General features: G+C 43.4%; 1 protein-coding gene across 1 annotated transcript in view; it reads right to left on the bottom strand.

Annotated features, from left to right (window-relative positions):
* Nucleotides 1–21534, bottom strand: part of USP42 (ubiquitin specific peptidase 42) — a 39295-nt gene extending 17761 nt beyond the window's left edge. The window contains exons 1-6 of the mRNA XM_054569845.1: nt 21470–21534; nt 17101–17350; nt 14614–14814; nt 3034–3144; nt 1270–1372; nt 117–184 (exon numbers count right to left, since the gene is read on the bottom strand). Of these exons, the coding sequence (XP_054425820.1) occupies nt 117–184; nt 1270–1372; nt 3034–3144; nt 14614–14814; nt 17101–17341 (724 nt within the window). The 5' untranslated portion in view covers nt 17342–17350; nt 21470–21534. The remainder of the gene's footprint in view (nt 1–116; nt 185–1269; nt 1373–3033; nt 3145–14613; nt 14815–17100; nt 17351–21469) is intronic.
* Between the last annotated feature and the right edge of the window lie 276 nt (nt 21535–21810).

The following is a 21810-nucleotide window of genomic DNA, read 5'->3' as shown; positions in this document are numbered from 1 at the left end:
CAGAGCTCTGGGCTGGATGGAGGACATACTGTCCATTCTTAACCCCTTCTACTGTTTGCACTTTTTTATAACCCCATGCACGTATCACTTTATCGATTTTTTAAATAAAAGTTTACCTCTAGATCGTAGGTATCCTCCAAATATCTGACAAACGAGCGTGGTAGCCTGGGTGTGTCTGTCTAATCTGAAAAACAGGAGACCGCGGCGTGAGAGAAGAGTTCTACAGAAAGCACCGAGGCTGCAGCCAGGCCGTGAAAGCACGCACATCCACACAAGAACAAGAACTCAGGCAGGAGAGCCACAAGAGAAGGGGACGTCAGTACGGGTGGCGCCCAGGGCACAGCCCTGCCTGACCAGGGCACAGAGGGCAGAGAGGCAGGACAAGAAGCAGGACAGGACGGAGGAGGGGCTCTAAGTCGAGGCAGGAACTTGACCCTGAAGCGAGAGGAGGAGGACACCCTGGGCACGACCGTGACGCCGCGTGTCAGGCCTGGCTGGCGAGGGCAGGGAACACGGCACGTCCGTTCCGCGTCCATCCTCGCCCCTGCGCTGGGGGCCCGGCTGAGGGCAGCATGGGCGGCGGTGGAAGTAAGCGGAGATTCGCCCAGTGTGCCTGGCAACAGCGGGCGGGTTAAGACTTGTTGGCTAATTGTTTCTACTATTTTCCTCTTGAGTCCGCATTTATTTAATTTTTTTATTTACTGATGTGCATGAGAGAAACATCAATTTGTTGTTTCACTTATTTACGTATTCATTGGTTGCTTCCTGTATGCGTCCTGACCAGGGAACGAACCTGCAGCCTCAATGCATCAGGATGATATTCTAACCACCTGAGCTACTCAGCCAGGGCTTGAGTCTGCATTTAGACTTTATGGAAGAAACTGAAGGAATCTGTAACTGAGCAGAGTGAGAAAGGCCCAGGGACCAAGTGCAGGTTTCAGAGACCGGAGGTCAACATAGAGAACGCAGGGCAGAGCTAGAAAGAAGGGGCTGGTCTGGGCCCGCACACAGGTGCCGGCACTCAGGAGCTATGGAACGGCAAGGCCAACGGTCGCCTCCGACCCCTGTGACCACCAGTCCAAACTGGGACAGTGAGCACATCGTTCTACGTTACAGCTGTGTCAAGATAATAATGCACGTGACTCGAGGAAAAGGCAGTACAGTCGGAAGGTGAAGCAAACACGGCGCTGCACCTTCGCCCTAAGAGGCAGCCCTGGATTTCAGTGCGACGGGCACGCAGGGAGACCCGCCCGGGCGCACGGTACTTACTTATTGCTGCCGTTCAAGCAGGCTTTTTGCATAGCATCAACAGTGTATTGAAGGAATTCATGGGCATCTTCTTGGTTTCCAAAACGGAAGTGCCTGGCTATACCTATAAAGTTTAAGACAAAGCTTTACCATCACATAACAGGCTCAGGCTGTGACCCCCAGAAGCTCTACCCGTAGCAGTGCGCTAGTTAGAGGACGCCTGGAGCCGTCTTACAAGGGGCCAGCACCAACACGAGCTTCCGGGGAAGCGCTGGGACCTTGCCCTTTAGACCAACGAGAGCCCATGGGGGCTAGAGCTTCTGAGAGCTCAGGGGGGAGGCCCAGAGAGGCTGCCCGTGGCTTCGGCAAGTTAATAAAATTGTACTTGAAGAAATTCAGCTTTGACTATGTTGTCTCAAAAATGTCCATTATGTTACATTAGTGCACACATCTGAAATCTGGTGCTAATCCCCCATGGAGAATCCATGCAAAACATCAATGTCCAAACCTATCTAAATCCTATCCTTGCTGCCTACACAGTATATTCTCAGTAACATTTCAGTCCTAGTTCTAATTGAACAAACAGTTGCCAGACAAAATTACATGAGAAAATCAAAAGTATAAATAAAAAATAAAACATCATATATAGGATGTTATGCATATGAATATATACAAATATATATTAGCTTAAGTGTAGAACTGCCAATATTCTAGCAGTTCTGACCTACAAAAATGGCAATTTCACGTGCGAGGGGGTGTATATGTACTTCCATGGATGTATATGCACACAAACACACAGCAAGGACATTTTCTTAAAGACTAGGTTTAAAAATATTAATCATGCCTGCAGAGTGTGTGAGTGTGTGAGTGTGTGTGTGTGTGTGTGTGTGTAATTAAACAGGAAAAATAATCACCCTCAGCTAAAATTTTGTCAGGATGCACTGATGTTACAAACGTGTGGGTTGTCCGCTCTGGCCTGGCAATGATGCCAAGGGCCAACGTAGCACCTCTTTCATCTTCAGCAGCTTTTTAGGCAAAAGGGTTATAGTTTGTAAATGTGTAATTATCCACCCCTGTAATTACTGAGCTAGATATCAGATTAAGAGGTAGGTTTTTTAAAAATAATTTGCACGCATTTTTCATTCCAACTCAGCTAGTTAGGATGATGTAAAGTTTACTGCAAAAACACACACACAAAGTGCACAGGAAAATTTCGTGCATCCTGTCAGTATCATTACAATGCAAGAGAAAAATTTTAAAGTCACCTGAAAATTAAATAGAAAAGGTAAAATTTATCCACAAATTTGCTAAGCTATGAGTATAAATTTTTATTTAAAAGCTTAATTAACTTTATTTTGGCAGTTACTGTCACTGTGTATAGTGTAATATTCATTAACTGAATTAAAACTAATTCAAAACAATGTAAAGAAGCCAGTGGGACAACATTAAGAGTTATTATTACTCAGCATAGAGATCCAAATACCTGGGGAGGAATCATATATCTATCAATGATTTTATTAACAAATTGAGTTTTAAAAAAATTTTAAATTTGCTTATATTAAGCCGAATACTGTCTTTTTATATTATCATCTTTTCCTTTGAGATTTCAAAATCTGTTTATGTAGTAAATGTTACTAAAAATTTGTTATTAATTAAAGGCATCTCCATGTATGATAAAATGTTTGTTTTTATAATATACAAGGGGCTTATTATCTTTTACCAGTTAGGCCACTGAGACCAATCAGCTAATAAATATTAATATAAACAACTACAGCTGATACTTACGCCGCATCTCATTAATGACAAACATCGGTTTAATAACATCCCCGGGATTGCTGAGTGCCTGGGTAATATGTGCTTGCATTGTACACATCATACAAAACCCTTCTGCATGACCTGAAAGACAATAGAGCATAACCCTCCAAGTTAGCACAATATGACTCTATTTACACATCAAGGGATGTTATAAATAAGGGGCACACTCCTGACGTGAAGCAACGGTCACAGCTGCCACCTGTTACGCACTGAGCCATACACTTCTGTTCATTTTTCATTTTCATTTAATTCTTCCAAAACCTAACTGATAAGTATACGAGTATGCTGGCTCTGTTTCACAAACGAGAAGACTGAAGCTCAGAGTAAAAAATTTGCTCAATGTCAAAAACTTGTTAAGTGGCAGACACGTAATAATCAAATCATCCTCTAATTTCAAAGCTGGTGTTCTTCACTACTCTCTCTACTGGAAAAATCAGGATTATTCCCCTCACTCTCCCACGTGTCTCTAACAGTGAATGGCCATCCTCCACCCTGGGGACTGGACACTTCTCTGTAAACACTGGGCTTTGCTGGCCACATACGTGGGCTCTGTTGCCAGTGCTGCTGCTTTTTTTTTAAACAATTTTTTTAAATTTTATTTTTTAGAGGGAGGAGAAGGGAGGGAGAGATAGGAAGAGAAACATAGATCTGTTGCCTCTCGCACACCCCCAACTGGGGATCTGGCCTGCAACCCAGGCAAGTGCCTTGACCAGGAATCAACCCGGCGACCTTTCAGTTCACAGGCCAGAGCTCAACCCACTGAGCCACACCAGCCAGGGCTTTAAAACTTTTCAAAGTATGAAAACCATTTTTAGCTCGTGACTAAGTGCGATACTGGCAGCCAGTGGGTAGAGGTCCCAGCAGCTGCTGAACATCCAACAAAGCACAGGATGGCCCCACAGCAAGGAATCCCCTGACCCCCCAATAGTGCTGATGCTGAGCAACGCCTTCTCACACTAACGGCTGCTCAGAGCCTGCCTGACCAACTTTGAAAGTCTCAAAAGGTCCCAAACTATCCCCATGAAGGTGGGATGATGACCACACTCCCATCCTATCGTGTCAGGGAAGATCAAGTGAGAAGCCTAGACTTCCACCCCCACCCAGGAGTAGAGACATCCCTCCAAAGCCCCTGGGGTAGTGTCAGAATCAGGACTTCTACCGTCACCCAGTGACAGAAAGTCATGGCACTGTCAGTGGGGACCATGGCCCCTGCCCGCAGGAACACGGAGCCCCAGCCACTAGCTCCTGTTGTCCCTGGAGGTTGCCTGGGAACCTGGATCCAGGCTACCCTCCACCTAGTATCAGGGGTATCGGGGAAAGAGCTAAAGCACATCCAGTGGGACCCAGTGTTTCATAACATAACACAAACATGTCCAGGTTCCAACTGAAAATCACTCATCATACTAAGAATTCTCAAACTGAGTTTAAAAGACAATGAACAGATGCCCATACTAAGATGACAAGGATGTCAAAACTGTCAAACAAAGGTTTTGGAGCGGCCAACATGACAATGCCTCCACAGGTAATTATGAGCACATTAGAAACAAATGAAAAATACGGAAAGGCTCAACAAAGAGAGAGAAGATATAAAGAATCAAATAGAAATTTTAGAAATGAAAAATAAAATAATCAAAATAAGAAGCTCAGTGGATGAGCTAAACAGTAAAACAGAGATGACAGAGGAAAGAAGCAGCAAACATGAAGACAGAACAATGGGAATTGCCTAATCTGAACAACAGAGAGAAAACAGAATGGGAGAAAAATGAACAGAGCCCCAGGGACCTGAGAAACTCTAACAAAAAAAAGACCTAACACACATGCCATCAGAGCCCCAGAAGGGGAGGAAAGGGCTGAGCTGAAAAAGGATCACAAGAAATGAAGGCTGCAAATTTCCCAAATTTGCTTTTTTTAAAAAATTTGTTATGTACTTGTAGAGAGAGGGGAAGGGAGGGAGAAAGACAGGGAGAGAAGCACTGATGAGAGACATCCATCCGTTGCCTCTCACGTGCTCCCAGCTGGGGACCTGGCCCGCAACCCGCACGTGTGCCCTGGCTGGGGTTCAGACTGAAACCTTCCGGCTCACAGGGTGGCACTCAATGCACTGAGCCACCCCAGCCAGGGTGAAAATTTCCCGAATTTGGCAGAAGGTACACTTCTCTAGATTCCAGAACCTGAGCAAGCACCAAACAGGAAATACTAAATAAATCTATGCCAAGACACATCTTCATTAAACTTCTGAAAACTGAAGACATAGAAAAACACCCCCTTCCCCGCAGAGGAAAGCAGTGTGAATGGCAGCGGCTTTCGCGTCGAGCACCACGGAGGCCAGGGAAGCGGCACAACTTTCAAGTGTTGGAAGAAAAGGGCTGTCAACCCGGAATCCTATGCCCAGTGACAGCGTCCTCTAGGGATAAAGGTGAAGTCAATCCATCCTCAGGTGAAGCAAAGCTAAGAGAATTTGTCACCAACAGACTTACCTAACAGACTAAAGCAAGTCCTCTATACAAAAAGAAAATAATTTTTAGAAGACAGAACATTAAGAAGGAAGAAAACATGGTAATCAGAAATATAAGCAAATACAATAGCCTTCCTTTCCGTCTCTATTTTTATTAGCCTTTATTTTATGCTGAATGTGCTCCCAAGCCTCAAGTTTCTGTGTCTCCTGGGGCAGCTGTGCCCTCCACGCCGCCGCCTCTCCTGGCTCGCGAGCCGCCTGCGGCCGCCCGGCGGGACCGGCTCAGCGGGGCGCCCTCAGCTCTGTGCCGCGGCTGGGGCTTCGCTTTCCTGGACGTGCTCAATGACCAGAGACTCTGCATCTAAACCCTCACGTTGAACATTACTCTGCATTTTTAGGCAGGCGCAGCAAAAATCCAGCAATCTGGGGGGCCCAAACCCCTGCTTCCAGCCCCACTGTTCGGCCTGAGCACCCCTACCGACTCCACGGCGACGACGGAAGGGCACACGTTGCTTCTGTCCAGCGGCGCCTTCAGGTGCTCGGCACCTTTTCAGACGCGCACACCCGTGACGGCCTGGGCCGTTTCCCGAGCGTTCTTAAAGGGGACACAAGGACTTGAACCTCTGGATTTGCAGGGTTTTGTGGGGTTTTCTGGGTCAGGTGAATAGCAAACCATTTTCAGAGGCCACCTCAGACCGCTTACAGGAAGAGGAAGCAGGCTTGCTTTCTCTTGAGTTTTCTAAATCACCATATTTTGCCATGTGTAATATGCGCTGTTTGCCCAAATTTTTGAGGGAAAAATAAGGATGCACATTATACATGGGTATAATGATTACATATCATGGGTATCATAACGCGTATAATAAACCTGAGCACAATGCACACAAAACCAAGGGTGTGCATTATACATGGAAAAATACAGTATGTGCCAACATAAATTACAACACTGTGTGGTTCTAAACATATGTCGCTATATGTAGAAAAATGACTGAATTACCTGATAACTAGGAAAAAGTAGAGAGAGATAGAAGGTAAGGTTTCTTCACTTCCCTTGAATCAGTAAAATGACAACACCCGCAAAGTCTGGTAAGTTATATATATACAAGGAGGGGCAAAAGTAGGTTTACAGTGTGAGCATGCAGAACAGTGTGAGCATGCAATACAGTCTTGTATTATTATTTATTAATTATTGTAGTACTAACAGGGCTGTGTATGTAACACAGTTACAACAGGGCTGGAACTACAAACCTACTTTTGCCTCGCCCTGTATAATGCAAACCTAAAGCAACCACAAAAAAGATTACATAAAGAGACACACTCAGAAAACGTTATAAATAAATAAAATTAGAATTCTTAAAATCATTCAAGTAACCCACGGGAAGGCAGAGATAAGAAAACAAATGAAAAACAGAAAGCAAAATATAAAATGGCAGACTTCAGTCCTAGTATTTCAATTATCATCTTAACTGTAAATGTTCCAAATATGCCAAAAAGACCCAGGTTAAGAAAGAAGATTTACAGAGACAAGAGGGAAGGAGGGAGGGGGGCAGGGGAAAAGGAAGGGAAGGGGGAAAGTCAAGGAACATATAGCAAGGACTCATGGACAAAACCAAAGGGGTAGAGTTGAGGGAGGGTGGGAGGGAGGGAGGGGGCAAGGGAAAGTGGTGGGGGGAAGGCAGACACAAATGTAGTTGAAAAAATTAATTAATTAATTAAAAGGAAAGAAGATTTAAAAACATGACTCAACTATATACTGTCTATAATAAACTCACTTCAAATGTAATGATGCAAGCAGGCTGAAAGAAAAGGAATGGAAAAAGATAAGTTGTGAAAACAATAATCCAAAGAAAGCAAGAATGGCTATATTAAAGCAGATAAAGTAGACTTCAGAGCAAAGAAAGCTATGTGAGAAAGGAACATTATATAAAGGACCAATCCATCAAAAAGACATAGCAATACTAAATGTGTCCATTCTCAAGAAAGCTGTGAAAGACATGAATCTAACCCTGACAGAACTGAAAACAGACATAGAGAAATCCACAACTGGAGCCGGAAAACCTAACATCTTTTCTGTCAACAACTGATTGAACAATTAGGCAATCAGCACAGATATTGAACTCAACAATACTTTCAGCCAGTGGGATCTAATCAACATTTGTAGAATACTCCGCTCTATAGCAAAATACACAGTATTTCAAGTGCTCATAGAACATATACCAAGATGGACCATCTCCTGGGCCGCAAAACAAACCTTAACAAATTTAAGAGAACTGAAATCATAAAAAGTGTGTTCGCTGACACAATGGAAAGAATCATGCTAGAAGTCAGCGAGAGACCGATAACAGGAAAATCAGTAAACACCTGGAATAAGGAACACATTTCTAAATAATCCAAGGATCAAAGATAAGTTTCAAGGAAAATTTAAAAATAGACTGAACTGAATGAAAATGAAAAGACAACATGAAAATGTGGAGACACAGTTACAACAGGGCTGGAAAAGGAGATTTATGGCAACTGTCAACATCAGGATCGGGCCCAGGGGAGCAGCCCAGCCCTGCAGACATCAGAGGACGGCAGGGGCGCTATGGACCGAGTAACCTTACACACATGCGTGTCGCAAATTAGAAAAAGGGACCAATTCCTCAAAAAAGTAAACTGCCACAACTCGCTCAATATAAAATATGTAATTTTAATAGCCCTATACCTATTAAGGAAACTGCATTTGTAATTTAAAAACTCCTGAAAAGGAAATCTCCAAGCTAAGATAATTTCACTGATGAACTGTACTAAATGTTTAAATAAGTATTTACATCAATTCTACAGATCTTCCAAAAAATAAATAAGGAGTCAATACACCCCAAATTCATTTTATAAAGCTAATTATGAGCCTGATGCCTATGAATGGTACAAAAACAGAAAATTAGAGACCAGTCTCTCTCATGAATAGAGATATAAAAATCCCTAACAAAATATAAGCAAATAAAATTCAGCAAAATACTTTTAAAAATTAAACACCATAACCAAAGGGAGTTTATTCCAGGAACTCAAAGACAACACAATACTGAAAAATTTCCTTAATATAATCCACCATATTTATTTAACAGAGTAAGGAAGAAATATCACATGATCATATCAATTTGATACAGAGAAAGCATTTGACCAAAATCAACAATCATTCACAATACAAAGGAATTAAAAAAACAGAAACAGACGGGAACTTCCTTGACTTAATAAAGAGCATATACCTAAAAACCTACAGCTAATATAAAAATGAAAGTTTTTCCCAAGATCAGAAACAAGGCAACGATGTTTGCTCTCTTATTTTACATAGTGATGGTAGTTCTAGCCACTGAAGTAGGCAAGAAGAGGAAATAAAAGGCAGGCAGATCAGTAAGGAATAAGGAAAAATGTCCCTATTTGCATATGGTATGACTATGCAAATAAATCCAAGGACTCTACCAAAAAGTAATGTCTAGAACCAGTAAGTGAATTCAGTAAGGTCACAGGACTTAAGATCAACACAGAAAATCAAACCTATCTTCATATACCAGCAATAAACATGGACACCAAAATTAAAAATGCAATGCTATTTATAATCCCTCAAAAAATCAAAGAATAAGGTGGAAGTCTAACAAAACAAGACAAAACATGCTGAAAACTCCACGACACGGATGAAAGAGCACGAAGGAGACGGAAACAGATGGGGAGACCCCCGTGCGCTCGGACTGGACGTGTCAGTTATCGTTACGGGCGGAGAGGGCGGCTCTCCCCAGGCTGACACAGGTGTGACGCGACTCCTAACCTCCGCAAGACAGGCTGTAAACATAGACAAGATTATTCTAGTTTATATGGAAAGACGAACGAGAACAGCTAAAACAGCGCTGAAGAAGAGGCCTGAGTGGAGCCCACTCTGCAGCGCCACGGCGGCTGCGCGGGCCCAGCGGTGAGGCCGTGTCGGGGACAGGCGCTGCGGCAGGGCGGCCCCTGCAGCCCAGACACGGGCCGCACGGAAGTGCCCAGTGACCTTTTACGAAGGTGCAAACGCAGTTCGATGAGGGGGAAGAGCCTTTTTCCACACATGGACGTCCAGAGACAGAAAAACTAACCTCAACCTAAACCTCGCACTATACAAAATTAACTTAAAATGGATTTTAAAACTATAGAAGAAAAAAAGTAGGGAGAAAATCTTCAGGGCTAGGCAAAGAGATCTTGAACTTCATACCAAAAGCATAATCCATAAACGAAAAGATTGGACTTTACTAAAATTAGGAACTTTTGTGAAAGACCCTGTTAAGGGTTTGAAAGGCAAGCCTCAGATGGAGAGGATACATGTGGAAACTACATGAAAAAGAATAAATGGGAAAGATAGAAAACAAATAGCGAGCTGGTACATTGAAACCCAATCGAGTCAATAATCTCATTAAATAAAAATGATGTACATCCCCAAATAAAAGGCAAAAACCCTAAAACTGGATTAAAAAACACCACCAACCTACAGGCTACTTATAAGAAATCCACTTTAAATATAGACACAGATAGGTTAAAGCTAAAAGACAGAAAAAGATAGACCATGCTAACATTAATCTTAAGCTCTATTTATCTCAAAGCAGACTGCAGACCAAGCATATTATTTGGGATAAAGAGAGTCATTTCATAAATTACAAACAAGTCAGTTCATCAAGAGGTCATAATAATCTTAAATGGCAGAGCTTCAAAATAAATGAAGCCAAACTGATAGAACAGAAAGGAGGAACAGGCAGCTTCACCGATGTATCGTATTTCAACATCCCTCTCCACATCTGGGAGGCCAAGCAGGCAGGAGAGAGCCGAGGAGGGGACCACCACTGCGACAGACAGCGGCAGCGATCTGAACACAACCGGCACTCGGCGGGACCCCCACAAACGTTAACAGAATGCACATCCTATTACACTCACATGGGACGTTTAGCAAGCCAGACCACGTTCTGGTGCATCAAACAAGTCTCAAGTTTAAAAGGATTCAAACAATAAAAAAAAACCCTTCTCTACCCATAATGGAATTAAACTAGAAGTCAATAACAGGACAATTTCTGGAAAATCTCCAACCATCTGGCAACTAAACAACACACCTCTAAATAATCACAAGAACAATTACAAAATACTCCGAACTGAATAAAAATTAATGCATGACATATCAAAATATTTGGAATGCAAACTAAAGTAGCACCTAAAGGGAAATTTCTAGCATTAAACACTTAAATTGGAAAGATGAAAAATCTCAAGTCAAATGACCTGAAAAAAAAGGATAACCTGAAAAAGCCTGTATCTGTGATGGAAATTAAATATGTAGTTTAAAATCTACCCAGAGGAAAAAACTCCAGGAGCCAGATGGCCGCACTGATGAAACTTACCAAATATTTAAGGAAGAGCTAATAGCAGTTCTACAGGAAACGGAAGAGAACCAAGCGCACTCAACGATGCCACCGTTAGCCTCATGCCAAAACCAGATGAAAGCACGATAGGGAAAGAAACTATAGACTAACATACCTTGTTCCCATAAAATCTAAAAATGTTTAGCAAATCCAACGATGCATGAAGAAGATAATGCACCATGACCAAGTAGGACTCGTCACAGGAATACAAGTGGGTTCAACATTCAGGTAAATGTGAACATGGTAAAGGGTATCTACAGAAAAACAGCAGCTAACACCACACTTAAAGGTGAGCGACTACGTGCCTCTCCCCGAAGGCCCAGAAAGAGACAAGGATGTCTCCTCTCACCATATCCATTAGCACCGAGGCCCTGGCCAGCGGCCGCAGCGAGAGCGAGCGAGCATGCAGACTAGAAACGAAGACGTGCAATTTTCCTTATTCACAGACCACATGACTGTCTATATAAAATATTAAAGAATCCTTTTTAAAAAAAAAAAACACTACTGGAATCAATAAATGAGTTTTAGCAAGGCTGCAGGATAGAAGATCAATATCCAAAAATCAATTTCATTTCTATATTCTAGCAATAAACAAGAAGAATCAGAAACTGAAATTCAAAAATACTACCATTTTATAGTAACTTTCAAAAAATGAAATACTTTGGAATAAGTCTAATTTAAAACACGCACATTATATTTATACACTGAAAAGTACACAACATAGCTAAGAAAAAAATAAAGATCACCTAAATAAATGGCAAGGCATCCCTTGTTTGTGGGTCAGAAGGCAATATTGTTTAGATGTCAATTTATTCCAATTGATCTACAAATTCAACACAACTACAATCAAAAGTCCAAAAAACTTCTTTGTAGGAATTGACAAGTTAATTCCAAAATTCATTTGGAAATGTGAAGGACCAAGAATGGCCAAAACAACTTTGAAAAATAAGAGCAACGTTGAAGGACTTGTCTGATTTCAAAATTTAAATATTAGTAATCAAGACACTGTGCTACAGTGTCAAGATAAACAGTGGATCAATGTAACAGAATAAAGAGTCCCGAAATAGAGCCATATGTGTATGGCTAAGTGATTTTTGACAAAGGTAAAAAAAACAATTCAATAGAGAAAGGACTGGCTTTTGAACAAATAGTGTTGGAACAACTGGACATCCATATTGAAAAATATGAAGTTCAATCCATTTTTCACACCATAACCAAAAATTAACGCAAAATGGGTAAGTGACCTAAATAGAAAAGGTAAAACCATAAAACTTCCAGAAGAAAATATAGAGAATACCTTTGTGACCTCCAGTTTGGCAGATTCCTTAATACAGTACCTAAAGCACATCTGATCATGAGAAAAAAATCGTGAAGTGTAATTCTTCAAAACTAAAAACATGCTCTTTAAAAGGCAGTGCCAAAAGAGTATTTTCCCCAGTCTAGGAGATAATATTCGCAAATTACAGTACATATCTGATAAAGGACTTCCATCCAGATAATATAAAGACCCTTGAAACTCAACAATTAGAAAATGACCCAATTTTAAATCAGGCAAAAGATATGAACAGGCGCTTCAGCAAAGCAAATATATACGACACCCAGCACACACGTGGAGAGGTGTTCAACACTACCCATTGGGGGAGTGCAAACTCAGCGCTGCAGTCAGGCATCACAGAACAGCATGCCTGTTAAAATTTTGCCATACCTGGCAAAAATTGGAAAGACTGACCGCACCTAGTATTATGCAGATACAGAGCAAATGAGACTTTCAATCACTGCTGGTGGGAATGTAAAATACCACAGTCCCTTTGGGAAACAGTTTGAAAGTATCTTAAAGTTAAGCACACACATATACCTTAGGACCAAGCCATTGCACTCCTGGATATTTACCCAAGAGAAATGAAAACACGTCCTTATGAAGACTTGTTTACAAATGTTCACAGCAGGTTAATTTGTGATGGCTCAAAATGAGAAACAACCCAAATGTCCATCAATATAGGTGAATGCAGAAACAAATTGTGGTACCTCCCTATTACGGAATACTACTCAGCAATAAAGATTAACTATTGATACATGCAACAACATGAAATAACGTTGAAGTAATTCTGCTGAGTTAAAGAAGCCAGGCAATATGAGAACCTAAACAGTATTTAATTCCACTTATATGACATTCTAGAAAATACCACCTATAGAGTAGACAGGACGCCTATCAATGGTTGCCTGGGCGGAGCAGATGAGGAGAAGGAAAGGGTGGAAGGGAGGAACTTCGAAGGAGCCCTGGGAAATTTTGGGGGCGACGAATAGGTTCATCATCTTAACTGTGATGGTTTCATGGGTGTGTACAAATGTCAAAAGGCACCAAATTGTCTATTTTAAATACGTACACTTTACTGTATATCAATTATAACTCAATAAAGCTGGAAAAATAAAGACAACAGAGAAAACTGCCAACGGTCTAAAAGACAGGCACCTAATTCTGAACACCGGAAGCGTCTGCGTTTTGGCCTCGTCCTCCCTCCTGCTGCCCCGCTGTCAGGGCTGGGTTCCCCTGCGCACCCTACTCTCACTAAGCACGAAGGTGACAGGGAAGCTGTCTGTGGGGGATGAATTATGGCCTTAGGAAGGCAGAAAATGCGGGCAAAAGAAACGTTCGTTCTGTAACTTAAAACCTTCTGGCATAACAAACAACTCTAGGTGGTGAGACTCTTGGTGATTTTCCTTTGGTTTCTTTAAATTTTTCTGTACTTTCCAAATTCTTTATAAGCATTTTTTTGCTCTTTGGGGGGAAAAACAGTTTTAAAAGAACCAGTTTAAATTCTCCATTTTGTAAAGAACTATTCAAAAAGAAACCAAGGGGCTTTTTTTCACCCTGATAATTAATGAATAGCCACCTGAACATGCATATGCAAATCTAAGGCTTAATGTAGATCAAAGAACAGGGAGATTTCATTGACAAAGGATGAAGGATATTTACAATATGAGTATAAGGTCAAAACCTGAAAAAACGGGTATGTTCTATATTCTGAATTTCACTAGTCAGACACTGAGTTGGCTTTCACCTAATTACGGACCATGATATCATAATATGTTTGAACTGATTTCCTGCCCTTTGGTTCCAAACTGAGCTCTCACTTGCTGGCGGGAAAGTCCTGCGTTACCTGCCAGAGGCCGGGGACAGGGCTGCGAGGGCCTCTCCGCTGAGGCTTTTCTTTAAAGCACATTCTCTGTGTATTTATTTCTATTTAATCTTCATTGTATTTTTTCCCCATTACCATTCCACTAAGGCTTATAAGCCTGTAAAGGAACAAGCCTTACAACGAAGGACAGATGCCAGGAGAGGCAGGACTTTCAATCCCGCTTGTCCCAAACTGCTAGGGGCAGACATTTACGTCGCATTCTTTAGCAAGCACGGAAAGCCCAGCAGAGGGTTCAGAAATGCCAAATGCTGGTAAAATGCTTCTCTTTAAACAACTTCACAGGTCAAATCAGGGACAAAATTCTCCATATACATTCTGAATACAAATCTTAAAAGAGTCTTCCTGTATGGTTTCTAAAAGAATAAACCAACTTCTTAGTGATCATAGAATTCTTGGCTTAATTCCTCACTTTCATTTCAGAGAAAAAAAATGAAAGTAGGTTCGTGTACCACAACACTGCACATGTAACATAACACAGAACACTTACATGTCTTGGAGTGTTCGTGTGACAGCATGTAATTGGCGAGGGGTGGCGTGTAAGTTAAGCACTGCAATGCTGCGTTGGCAAAACAGGTATTGCCCAAATTCTGGAGCCCCGCTCCAACTCTATGCGTTTGCTGCCACTTAAGACAAATCTTCTCAGATGGGAAAAGAACTTTTTGTGGAGGAGCAATGCCATCACCTAGGGCTAGAAAAATAAAGAATAAACATTTCAAAACAAAGCTTTGTATGCATTTTTAAGCTAAATAAATAGCAATACACCAAACTTGAATCTGAGCAAGATTCTAAGTCTTACTACCAGCCAACCAGAAATACAGAAGGGAAAGGAAAACTTTTAAAGACACAACTCAAAAACAAAAAAAACAAATAAATAAAAATGGAAAAAAAAGACACCAAAAAAAAACCCCCCAAACAACAAAAAAAGCAAATCAATAATTTTTTTAAGAAAGGAAAAAAAAATACAGACAGGACTCAGAACATGGGCAGCTCCAGCCCTAGCTCAGCTGGTCAGAACACCCTAACAGGCCAAGGCCGTGGGTTCACACCCGTCAGGGCGCGCACAGGAAGGGACCCACGCATAAATGGGTGAAACAGCGAATCAATGTGTTTCTCTCTCTTCTCCCTTTCCAAAAAAATCAGTATGTAAAAATTTAAGACAAAATGTGGGAAACCAAATGATTTGGCTCCTTCAATAAATTGCGAGGACAATGGGGGGAGGGTTTACAAATTAAAAGAAACTTTAAAAACATCCACAAAATGCAAAGTGTAAACCTCATTTGGGTGTTCAACAGCCAGCTGTTAAAAAAATTATATGACAACCAGAGAAATTTTAACATTGCCTGGATTTTAAATATAAAGATGTTTTAATTTTTAGAAAGAATTTAGATCTACGCAGTAACACATTTATAGATAAAATATGAAGTATTAGATTTTCTTTAAAATGATGGGAAGAGGGGGAAGGAGTAAGTGGGTGGAGATACAATTGGCCATGAGTTGATAAATGGCCAAGTTGACTGATGGGTCCATGAGAATTCATTATAATCACTCTCCCTTTTATACCTATAAACTTTTTCACAATGAAAAATGTAAAAAATAAATACCACCACCAATAGAGAGTGCAGGTGAGCTGATTCTGGGCGACATTTGCTCTGGGCGCGGAGGTTCAGTTCCGCTGGCGCCGTCTCGCCCCCCCCCCCCCCCCCCCCGCCGAGCCCCACTGTCTACCGGAGTTGGGAGTGGCGTGGTCCCCGTGTTACCAGTAAGGCCACAGGCTGTGAACTCGGGCTGCTGGGCCCCGGGACGCACACTTGTGTGTATGCTAGACGTAGTCTCAAAAAGATTTCTATCTATTTTTAAGACCTAGAAACAGATTGTTGATGGCAATACTTTCATAAAACTCAGGTGAAGCTCAAAAAACAACTTATTTAGGCTAGCTCATAATCACCTATAGCCAGACTACTTTTTCAAAAGTTTGCCAGTTCCTTGGTGCTGCGGAGGATTGAGATGCCCAAGAGACGGGTCTCCATTTTAACAGAGTGGTTAATGAGTAAGGACGCAAAGACAGGCTTCCGCTCGGTGAGGGGTGGAGAGCAAAGCCAGGAGAAGAGAAATGAGGCTGTGAGAGTAGAACAAAGGCCCCTGAGCGCGGCGAGGTGAGGCAGCCAAGTCCTAAGCGAGGGAGCTGCCCGGCAGCAGCCGTCGGAGAAGCGCCGTCCTGGAGGAGTCTCGTTGGTGAAGGTCTTAAAGCCTCTATGTGTTAAGGTCAATGCAACTGCTTGTTTTTCGATATAAACTCCCCCCTCCCTCACCCAAAACACCTTCCTCAGATCTCGCCCCTCACCCTCATGTCACAATAGCACATTTACTAAGAGGCTTCAAAACAGTAAGGGCCAAGTTATTCTAACTTGAACAACGTTCTAAGTAGGAGCGAACCTATTTTCTTTGCATTTCAAAGCTTCCAAATCCAAATGTCTTAGGAAAGTACCAACTAAAGTGTCAATGTCTTATTCATCTGGGTGAGTTTCAACCAATAAAACATTTACATTATCTGCTCTTTTTCAAAGAGTTTTATTCCTACAGATGAGTTTAACTAGCCAAAAAAACCCCCCAAAACTAAACTATTTTTAAAAACATCTTTACATCCACTTATGAAACTATAGTTAATTGACAGGTTAATAAAATGCCTGCCCATTTCACCTCAATTCTCACCAAGATAAAGTTTATCCTTCAAAAAATTTGAAATAAAAGAAACTACAAATAAAGTAACTAAAACTAATCTACCTTGTTATGATACCTATGCTAATCATGAATAGGCAGCAGAGAAAAACGAAGGCCGTCACAATGCAACCCCGAGCTCTGCTGGCCTCCCAGGCAGCACTACATCTTGCAGAATAAGCCATCCTCTCAAAGTACCAACCCACTGACAGCATTTACACAGGAGTTTCTTGGAGTGTTCCTGTCTTTTAAAAAGTACCTTGATCCTTTTGTGGTGATGGTTTTGATTTATCAGGTACAGATGAACTTGAATACACTACAGCACCAGGTACTGGTCCTAAAGAAAGTGTGTGATTCGAAACATCATTTAGTGAAGACACAGCAGCCCAGCTGGCAGACCCCGCATCCATGTCTCCAGGTGAGACTGCCTCCGAACTGCCAGGCTGGTTCTGATAGGCTGACGGGTCTGAGGATTCAGAAGCTTTGTCAACTATGGTCATTGTTCAACTCTGCAAAAGACAAACAACATACATTTGTTTCATAAGATTAGAAAAGCAATTTACTTATTCTACCATCAGATCTCGGAAAGTTATTCGAGCCATTTTTAATTATTTTCAAATCATACAAATAGAAAAGCAACAGTATTTATTCACTTTGTAGTCATTTCCTTGGGACATTTAATATTGTGCTATTCTGAATATATCAACAATTTTTAATTATAAAACCTCCAATGAAATATTTGATGATATCTTGTCATTCTATTCTGTGCATCTTAAATTTCTGATATTTCAATTTATAATCAGGTACCTCAATTTCCAATGTTATACATTTGCCAAATACTCATTATTTTTCTCTCTATTGCTTAAAACTAGATTGTGAAAAGCACTAACACATGCGACTCAATTTTCAGTCCATATATAATTCCTCAGGGGGAGGTCTCAACTACATAAACAGAAAATCTAGCTTTAATTTTGAGCATAAAGTCCAAAATACATTGTTTGAAAATACTTTGCAGTTTTTTAAGTATAGGAAGTCTCACCTTTGAAGCATATTTTTTCTGAAGAGACTCATTTATTTGGTATATATGACTTTTTATTAAATGAATCCTGTAAGACTCTACTGACAGCAAACTTGAACACAAATGCATTTTATAAAAGTACTTAATTATAATTTTCAGAGACCTATCTTAAAATCTTAGGGCTACCACTAATTGAACATCTTCTATGTGCTGGGCACTGTGTTAAACACTGAACACACATTAACTTATTTAAATTTTGTAACGGACCTATGAGAGATTGGACAGAATCCACACAGTCTATAAAATGCACCAATTGTGACCCAAACTAGTTAACACCTGGGACTAGGAACCCGGTCTAACCTTTCCAGCTGGAGTTCCTTCTGAATATACCAACCTGATCAACAGACTACTTTTAAGAATGTTTCCAAAATTGTCTGGTAGCAACCAAACCTGGAATGCCGCTGCTCTGCAGAGAACCTCTCGGGTGCGCTCCGGCCGCCCCCAGCACAGCATCCTCCTCGCCTGGGCACTGACCTAGGAACCTCTGCAAACGCCCCTCATGGTCCACGCCCACCTGCTCCCTCTGGGCTCTGCACGTGCGGTTCCCCTTTACCTAACTCTCCTCCATCCTTCCACCTCCAGCCTGTGAACACTTCCAGTGCTCAGTTTACAATCCATTTCCCCTGGGACACTTTCCTTGACAACCTCCTCCCCCAAGACTGGGTTACAACCGGCCCCCACCCCCCCACCGAGGCTCCTCAGCACCCTGTGCTGATTTATAGGGCAGCGCTGCACAACCACTGTGCAGCGGGGTCACGGGCTGCCTTCCGTCACATCCCTCTGTGCCCCTGACTGGGCACACGGAAAGCTCCCCATACACGTGCTGAACAAGTGAATGAATTCGGGAGGCAGGAAGGGACCAGCGTTTGCTTTAGCATCAGTTTGTACTGAGCGGCTTATACACAGTATCTCACTTAAGGCTTAAAAAATTCTGAAGTAGAAATAGCCTTTAAAACTTATTTTAAAAATATTCAATACAGTAAAAGGACAGTAAATACTCACGGACATGCCACCTCAACAAATGTTACAATGCGCTTTCTACTCACAGTAAGGTTTTTTTTTAAAGCCTCAAAATTTTATTACAATTTTCAATTAAGGCACGATTACCTCCCCCCAAATAGTATAATTTTAAGAAATCTTTTGGAATCTTATATACAAACAGAAGCGTAGAGGTTACTTAGATCTTAATAAAGTAAAAACTGAACTGAAATTTTAAGTCAATCTAAAATATTGGACCTTTATTCAGGAAGAAAATTTGAGCCATATTATCCAAATAAAACTTACCCTCTCCTCATCAAAGAGTCCAAAGAAATTACAAAGCAGTGTGGAGACGAGAGTAAGAAAATACAAGAGGAGGAGGAAGGGAAGGAGGAGGAAGGGAAGGAGGAGGAAAACGATGAAGGCCAAAACAGTAATAAGGAAAGGTTAATTTAGCCTTATTTATGATTATGTTAAGTAGTCCCCTCCCCCCCCCAAAAACCCACAAATCTTGATTTTCCCTGTATACACACCCCTTCAGGACAATCATTAACAAATGACCAAATAAAACCATTTTACTGGCTCAACTGCCTGTTTTGAGGAGAGGGAGGGGCACTGATATAAAAAAAAAAATTAAGGAATGCATACAACTTAGTCATCGATGACTATACAACATTTTGATTTTGGTAAGACAAACCAAAACCATCCATTTGTCTTCATGTGTACCTTCCGCCAATGAATTCTTACCCTGAAACCATGAGGCATCAAACGGAATTCCATCTGCTACAGAGATAAAACCCTTCTAGGAGCCAAGCAATGCGGTGCAGAGGCTGGGCTGCATCCCCTGGACTCCCAGTTCGCAACATCAGTGTCACAAATCTCATCACTGTCATCTACTGCAGCGAAGAGTTAACGTTTCTCTCAACATGTTCTGGTGATGTACAAAAAGTTACAAAAGCATGTTTGGAAAAAAACCAAGTACTACATGAATCAGGCTGCACGTGTGTGGAGGAAGGAGGCAAACTGACTTCACCAGCATTTCCTTTGCTGTTACTCAAAAGTCTTAAAACTCTCAGTCTCTTACATGCTCCTTCCCCCTTAGTACTCCTTCCAAATGCCAGAATGCATTTTTCTTTTTTTATTTTTCGTAAGTATGTGCTATTTAAACACTGGGGCACTCCACACACATTGAGGTAGTACCAGCGCGTGTAAAAAGAAACTGTTACTCTCTGCTTCTTCCTAAACAATGTAATCCACCTTCTTGGACAAGCTTTAGGGAAGACACAACCTTGACTTTAGTTATTTTTAAGACAACAAAACAACTAAGCCCTAAACCTTTACAGAACAGTGTAGACTCGATTCAATGACATAGAAAAGAAAGTGAAACTGACCTTAAATAAAAACAAATAAGTGAAACTGATCAGTCCTATCCCCTAATGCACTTTGAATGAAGAATACAGTCGAGTAGAATTGTTTCAAATTTACAACTCTTAAAAAAATCTGAGCCGCCACAAAAATGTATGAGAGCCTACAGCACTGCTGTTATCTTGAAAAAGAGGCGTTAACTAGTTTTTGAACGAGTTTTACTGTTATTTTACTGTATTCACTTTAAAATAACCAACGTGTTTTCCCACAAACAAGCAAGCCCTAAGGCCTTCCTGAATATAAAAGCGCTATTCAACAAAAGTAATCTCGACTGCATTCATTATAACGAGGTTAAAGTCCTACAGTGTAAAACTTCGGTCCCGTCGAGTCGTCATCGCAAACATCTGAAACTGATCTCCTCCTCCCCGACCCCCTCCAGGTAAGCGGGCTCTTCCCGTCCCGAAGATAAAGAACACGACCCAGGGACACACACGCTTTGGGGGACGCGCCGCGGGCCGCCGGCCCCTCCTCTCCCGAGGTGCCCGCTCCGCGCGGCGGCCGGCGTGAGGGACTCGGACGCCCGGCGGAGGAGCCAGGTGGACGGCCCCGCGAGGGCGGACCGGTGCGGCCGGCGGCCAGCCGAGGGGTTACCGGGTGGGAAAGTTTCTCTCTTTTTGGGTGGAATGGGGGCGGGGAGGCGAGTCCCGGGCTCCGAGGGGCGCTCGGGGGCGGGAGGCGGCAGCCACGCGGGGGGCGGCGGGCGGCCAGGGGACGCCGGGCGCCGCGGCCGGCACACGCCCACCCCGGGCAGCCCCGTGCCGGCCAGGCTGCCCCGGAGCCGCCCGCCGGGCCCGGCCCCCGGGCCGAGGGGGCGGACTGGGGCCGGGTGGGGGTGGGAGGGCAGTGTCCATGGCAACCAGGGGGTCCGGCCTCCCGGCGCAGCCCGGATCTCGGGGCACCCCGCAGTCGCGGCCGCCGCCCCCTCCCCAGCGGCCTGGCTCGGCCGGCGGGGGGCGGCGCTGCCACCGGTACGGCGGGGTCCCGGGCGGCCCGCGGCGGCGGAGGACACGGCGGGCGAGGGGCCGCGCCAGCCCCCGGCGGGCCGCGCCGGCAGAGGGCCGGCCGGGCCAGCTGTGGCCGAGGCGAGCGGAGCGCTCTGCGGGCCCCACGCCGGCCAGCAGCGGGCGGGAAGGAGGCGGGAGCTTACCTGACCCGGCTCGGCGCTCGCTCCATCCCCCTCGGCCGCCGCCGCCGCCGCCGCCGCACACAGCCCAGCCGCCCGGCGGGGGACAATGACGTGCCTCCATCCGGGCACCGCCGCCGCCGCCTCCGGGTCAGCGCCGCGTCCGCAGCGCCCCGCCGGGCCGCCAGGGGGCGCGCCAAGGCTGCGTCCGCACGCGCCACCGCCCAGGGGCCGTCGCACAAGAGGCGCGGCGCGCACTTAACGGGCCAGGAGAGCGCGGGAGGGGACGTCGCCAAAGCGCCGCGGGCTCAGGCTGGCGCGCGCGTCACTGGAGCGCCGGGGCGCGGCGGGAGGAGCGCGCTGAT

The sequence above is a fragment of the Pteronotus mesoamericanus genome, unplaced genomic scaffold (assembly GCF_021234165.1).
Source record: "Pteronotus mesoamericanus isolate MK-2021 breed Mesoamerican mustached bat unplaced genomic scaffold, CSHL_Meso_final contig_1, whole genome shotgun sequence".
Taxonomy (NCBI): Eukaryota; Metazoa; Chordata; class Mammalia; order Chiroptera; family Mormoopidae; genus Pteronotus; species Pteronotus mesoamericanus.
The sequence above is the reverse complement of the archived record's forward strand: the minus strand, read 5'-3'. Positions and strand labels throughout refer to the sequence as shown.